We start from the raw sequence: 6,301 nt of genomic DNA on the forward strand, positions 1-6,301 counted from the left end.
CCCCCTCCTCCTCAGCACCACCTACATGAGTCCCAGGTTGACTGACCGTTCCATTCCTGAGGAGCAGATATCTGTGGGTTTCCCTCAGACCCCCTGTTGACCCCTGGTGGATTGTTTACATATTGGTGGTCAAAGGTCAAAGGTCGTGGAGATTTCTTTGGTTTAATGTCAGTAACTTTGTGGTCGTTGTTCATCACAGGAAATGTTTCATGGCATTTCTGACATTTTTGAATCAGTGACAGGTGAGAGGACGTTTAGAGAACGATATTGTCTGAGGTTCCTCTGGTCAAACCTTCAGTTTGGAGCTGTTTGATTATTGGTTATTGATTATTGGTTATTGCTTATTTTCTCAGCTAACTGAATCTGTCCTCCAGACGTTCCTTCATTTTTCTAACCCTGCTTCTACCCCCCCCCCCAGTGTTGCTTCGTGAGGAGGTGGCCCAGCTCCAGGAGGAGGTGCACCTGCTGCGGCAGATGAAGGACATGTTGACCAAGGACCTGGAGGACACCCAGGGGGGCTGCTCCGCCAACCTGCTGTCAGCCACCGAGCTCCGAGTCCAGCTGGGAGACAAGGAGCAGGAACTGGACCGAGCCAAGGAGGCCTTACAAGGTCAGAGGGCAGATAGGATCACCTGACACCTGGTCATCGACGCTGATTTACTGATCGACTTCTTCTCTTCAGTCGAGTCGATATGAAACACTGGAGGGAAACGCACACGACTAGAGAGTGTTCCAGAAATGGACGTTTCCTGTGACAACAGCCAAGATGGCTGACTGTTTACTGACTGTTTACTGACTGTTTACTGTCTGTTTACTGACTGTTTAATGACTAATGGCTGCCTGGTTCACCTGGGTGTTACAGCTGACTCTGACTCTGACTCTGACTCTCTCGGCCGTGTTTGTGTCTTGCAGCTATGAAAGCTGACCGTAAACGTCTGAAGGTGGAGAAGTCGGAGCTGGTGAGTCAGATGCAGCAGCTGTACACCACTCTGGACAGCAGGGAGCAGCAACTACGGGAATTCATACGCAACTACGACCAGCACCGAAAGGTAGGAGTCAAATCAGTAACACATCAGTAACAGATCAGTAACACATCAGTAACAGATCAGTAACACATCAGTGACACATCAGTAACAGATCAGTCCTCAGAGAGGATGAAGCAGTCATCACGGGGTTAACAGCAGATCAGTCGGTAAGAAATCATTTGTGTCGATGTTTTCAGGAGAGTGAGGACGCAGTGAAGACACTGGCCAAAGACAAAGACCTCCTGGAGAGGGAGAAGTGGGAGCTGAGGAGACAGACCAAGGAGGCCACGGAGCAGGCCAACGTCCTGCGCTCTCACATGGAGACCAAGGAGAACCGGATCAAAGAACTGGAGGCGGAGCTGACCATGGTGATGTCATTGTCTGAAACTCCTCCCACAGTTTGATAAAAACAACAGTTCGCCTGAATTTTGATAATCTGTGATAAGAAAACAACAAGTTCCTCCCACTGCCCTGCAGGGGGTGCTAAGAAGACAATGCTATATATATATATATACTATTTTTTTAGATTTTTTCTGTGCACCAAAGTTAACGGCTAAATCCTTCTGTGATGCTGAGTTTGCCCCCTAGAGGCTCAGCTGTGTCTCTACACACTGTGTGTATTCATTGACTGTGGAGTTTCAGCTCTAATGAACGAGGAGTTGGTCATTGGTCAGCGACGTTGTGGTTGGTGTTGACGTCACGTTCTGTCTCTGTGTCCTGGTCCGAAGGCCAAGCAGTCCCTGGCCACCCTGACCAAAGACGCACCAAAGCGCCACTCGGTGGCCATGACCACAGAGCCCGTGGTGAACGGCAGTCAGGAGTGGGTGATGCAGGCCGACCTGCCGCTGACCGCCGCCATCCGTCAGAGCCAACAGACGCTGTACCACGGACACAGCACAGACAGACAGGGTAGGTCTCTCAGCTGCTCTGCTCTGTGTCTCCCCCTGCTGTTGGTGAAGCTGTTTCAGACCTGCCGACTAACTGGGTTTCATCAAGGGTTCTTCACACTAACTGTGGGCTCGTCTGTGTGTCTGTGTGTGTGTGTGTGTGTCTCTGTGTGTGTGTGCGCTCGGTGACATCATCAGCCGTGGTCAGGATCTGTTTGGGGTCATTTTTTGCCTCTTCAGAAAGCCGACTTTCTGCCCCGCCGCCTCGGCGGCCGACGGCGACCGCTCGTCCACGCCCAGTGACATCAACTCACCTCGTCATCGGACCCACTCCCTCTGCAATGTAAGACCCCACCCCACCCCCACCCCCCCCGCTGTGTGTGTGCTGGTTCCTCTGTCCTGTTGCTGGGCCTCGGTGGTGGAATTCTGTAACTGTGACCAAATCTATGACTCGGCAGATTTAGTAGAGTATGACTCAGCACTTTGACTCCTCTCTCTCAGTCCAACCTCATGGATTAGAGACCGCAGCAGTCAGTACTTGGTCAAAACAGAAGATGGCAGCAGAGTCGTCAAGACTTTGATCTAATGAATTCAAAGGCAGCTGGAAAGAAAAGTTAGGGTTCATTCTCTGGCAACAACGTTTTCATGGTTTATGTCATTAATTTTATTTATTTATTTATTATTTATTACAGTCAAAAAATTGAATTTTTGATTTGTTGAGTTGCTCAGTTTAGAGGTTGCTGGTTTTAAACCCTGGGACACAGATCTTCACACTGCTGCGGCTCTGGCTGTGATCTGATCTCTCTCTCTCTCTCTCTCTCTCTCTCCCCCCCTCCCCCTCAGTCCATGGAGGACCTGGAGGACCAGAAGCGTAAGAAGAAGAAAGAGAAGATGACTCTTGGATCCCTGTCCCGGGTTTTCACTCGGGGCAAACAGCGCAAGTCTCTGGACCCGGGTCTGTTTGATGGTACAGCTGCTCCTGACTATTACATAGAGGAAGACGCCGACTGGTGATGCTGTGTGTGTGTGTGTGTGTGTGTGTGTGTGTGTGTGAGAGAGGATCAAACAGAGACTGCTGTTCCATAAATGTACAGAATCTCACCCTAAAAATGTGTTTGTATATTAGATATATATTTATAGATGCACATGTATGCATATGTACATATGTTTACATGCATATAAATATATATACAATCTATGGGATTATTATTATTGTTCTACTAATGTGTAGACTTGTTTATTCTGTATTATCTCCCAATGTCGATGTTTTTTACTGGAGACTTGAAGGACTGAGTACAGACCAGGAGTTACTGTAGTATTTTTACTCTCCATGTTTTTGACTTTCATGTTTCTTTACAGCCTCTTCATCATAAGCTTCGACCCCCCCACACCCCCACCCCCCACCCGTCCCTAACAGAATAGGCCGTTCTATTGACCATATTTCTACGGTATAAAAGCAGAGGTTTTTAATTTATTGACACAAAACGAACCTGTGGATTTGATTGGCCAAATTCTGCTGCTTCAAAACAAGTGGTACGAGAAACTACGACTAATTCTACTGGTTTCACTGGTGTAGACCCTGGATTAGAACATGGACGAGGCGTCAACAGGAGGCGCCGCAGCTTCATCCTCCGTTATAAAGACCAGTCATGTTTAATGTTTGTATTTATTTTAAAAAAAAACAGAATTTGGTTGAATTATGGTCAGTACATCACACGGTATAGAAATGTATGAGTTGATGATGAGGGTGTAGTGGCTAACTGAAGCTAGCTATAGCTAACTATAGCTAACTGTAGCTAACTGAAGCTAGCTGTAGCTAACTGAAGCTAGCTGAAGGCCTCGTCCGTTTCTTATTCAGGGTCTATAACCTGGTCAGAGTATTAACCAACACCTTCATATTCTCATTCATCAGACATGATAATCTATAACTGACTCTGTCCGCTGGTCCAATTCCCGTGTCAGTGCCAAAGGTTTAGGAAGACGACATATCATCTGTTATCGTGACCTTCATGACCTTGTCGATGTGTGATGTTACAGAGAGACGTGTCACATGTTGATCTGCGTCAGATGAACACCTGCACGATCCTCTCTGTTAATACACTGTCCATTCATCGCTGATCAATAATATTGATAATGTCCTGTGTTCCTCTCCTTACACCAAGTTCTCCATGCATTCTGAATGCACTGACCCATCGTTTGGTTGGATTGTTCTGTTGGTTTTTTTAATTCCTCCTCCTCGTTTAAAAAAACTTTGGCTCCAAATCTTCTCTGTTAAATGCTTTGTAATTTAGGAACAAGAGATAAATCTATTGAAGTATTTTATTTAAAATAAAACATTAAAGAGGGAAACTTCAAATATTTATCTGCCGCAGCAGAGGAGGTTTTAGGAATGAATTCTAATTGAAATGAAAAGTTATTTTAAAAATAAAACTAGTAACTGAAGACTTCCTGTGACTTTGATTTGTGTTCCGTGTCTAATCCTTGGTCTTGTCTGCAGTCTTAACGTGTCTCTCCTCCTCCTCCTCCTCCTCCTCCAGTGAGTAACTCCTCATCTGTGATTACCAGCTGTCTGTTTCTGGGGATTATTCATGTCGCTCAGGTCCATCGGACAAATGGTCCCAGTGTTGATGAAGACGTTGCATGACCCGTTTTGTCAGCATGTGGAGTGACTCAGGTAAACACTGCCGGTGTTTCCTACTGTGGAGCCGGGTGGTCGATGGACAGGAGCTCGGTGTTTTATGAATAATCCCCGTGTCTCTGCACCTCCTGCTCTAAAGTCACATCATAATCATTCACCGACACCGGGGCAACAGTAAACAACAGTTTACTTGTCGAAAAGTAGTTTCCCAACGACTTAACTTCGCTTCCATTTAAGAACTCTGCTTCCATCTAGTGGCCAATTGTCGTAACTACAAGAGTCAAATTTAGACAAAGATCGTTTCTGTTTCTGAAATGGCTGAGGTGTGTTGTTTCTCTGACCTCGATCACATAGTTTTCTATTGGTCATCTACTGATTCTAACGACCTCTGACCTCTGAACCCCTTCTTTTACGCCACACCATAACTTCTGACCTATCCAGATTCTGACAGCCTTACACAGCAGAGCCTGTCTGACGGAGAGGAGCAGCTGGACCGCCTCCAGCAGGCCGAGCTGACGCGGACCACCTGCATGTCCCTGTGGAGAGCCGGGGCCGTCCAGGCCTGGATGGAAGTCGTCATGGGAATGCCCATGTACATGAGAGCCTGCTCGGAAAATGTCAAGAGCGGGAAGGTACTGCTCCCATCAGCCACTTGGTCTTCCTCTTTAAACGGCTGTTCTGAACCAGACCAAACGCGGTCTCTGTGGATTCTCACGGTTCCAGGTGCTGCTGGGGTTGACGGACGACGACCTGGAGTTGGGACTTGGAATCACTAACCAGATTCATCGCAGGAAACTGAGACTGGCCATCGAGGATTACCGAAGGGCTGAAGGTGATCAGGGGTAAGAAGCAGAGAGGACGAGGCCGCAGTCTTACCTCATTGGTCGGTCATGCAGCTGCATCACACCACCTGGTCACAGGGGGTCCCCAAGGCTCCGTGCTGGGGCCCCTCCTCTCTGTCATGTCGGATTTAATTAAAACTCCAAGTCGTTCAAATGAATTTGATCCAGTTTAATTACTGAAGTAATTACTGTAGTAACATCACATAAATAAAGTACTTGTACTGCATGTTCGTGTACTATGACATTCACTGTATTTTGTGTCAGGGTAAAAACATTTTACTTTTTGTGTGATTAAAAATAAACTTAAATATACACACATATACAAATACATGTTTAACTTAGTACTAGTAGTAGTAGTAATACATGTTTAACTTTAGTACTTTTTACTTCACAGCCTCTCCAAAGCCTCAGAGATGGACCATCACTGGGTCTCGTCGTCATGGCTGAGTGACGTGGGGCTGCCCCAGTACTCCCAGACCTTCCAGACCCACCTGGTGGACGGACGGGTGCTGAACTCCCTGAGTCGCAGAGACCTGGAGAAACTCCTCAACATCAGCGACCAGTTCCACCAGACCAGTCTTCTTCTGGCCGTCCAGCTCCTGCAGATGCTCAGCTTCGATCGAGAGGTCAGGGTGCAGTACCTCGGCGTGACAGCTAGTGGTTCACTCCTCATGTGATTCCCATTACGACCTACCACAGCCCGAGGCACACAGGAGCTGTCGGTGCTGCATTATCTCAGCAGGCCGCCGTCCTCCGCTGACCCCCGCCCCCCGTGTTATGCTTGGCCTCTGCCACATTAGCGCTGTTCACTTATCTGCCTGTTGTGTTTTCACAGGCCCTGCAGGCTCGACGAGCCAAATGTGATCTCCAAGACCGAGACCCCATTGTTTGGACATGTCACAGAGTAAT

The 6,301-nt window shown here is 47.5% G+C and overlaps 1 protein-coding gene across 1 annotated transcript in view; it reads left to right on the forward strand.

Moving 5' to 3' along the window:
- Window positions 1-6,301, forward strand: part of kaznb (kazrin, periplakin interacting protein b) — a 53,791-nt gene that overhangs the window by 45,159 nt on the left and 2,331 nt on the right. The window contains exons 9-18 of the mRNA XM_008319619.3: window positions 419-610; window positions 913-1,049; window positions 1,223-1,393; window positions 1,754-1,959; window positions 2,153-2,255; window positions 2,756-2,879; window positions 4,992-5,182; window positions 5,274-5,392; window positions 5,787-6,018; window positions 6,228-6,301. Coding sequence (XP_008317841.1) covers window positions 419-610; window positions 913-1,049; window positions 1,223-1,393; window positions 1,754-1,959; window positions 2,153-2,255; window positions 2,756-2,879; window positions 4,992-5,182; window positions 5,274-5,392; window positions 5,787-6,018; window positions 6,228-6,301 — 1,549 coding nt within the window. The remainder of the gene's footprint in view (window positions 1-418; window positions 611-912; window positions 1,050-1,222; window positions 1,394-1,753; window positions 1,960-2,152; window positions 2,256-2,755; window positions 2,880-4,991; window positions 5,183-5,273; window positions 5,393-5,786; window positions 6,019-6,227) is intronic.

Source organism: Cynoglossus semilaevis, chromosome 11 (genome assembly GCF_000523025.1).
Source record: "Cynoglossus semilaevis isolate Cse_v1.0 chromosome 11, Cse_v1.0, whole genome shotgun sequence".
In the NCBI taxonomy this organism is placed as follows: Eukaryota; Metazoa; Chordata; class Actinopteri; order Pleuronectiformes; family Cynoglossidae; genus Cynoglossus; species Cynoglossus semilaevis.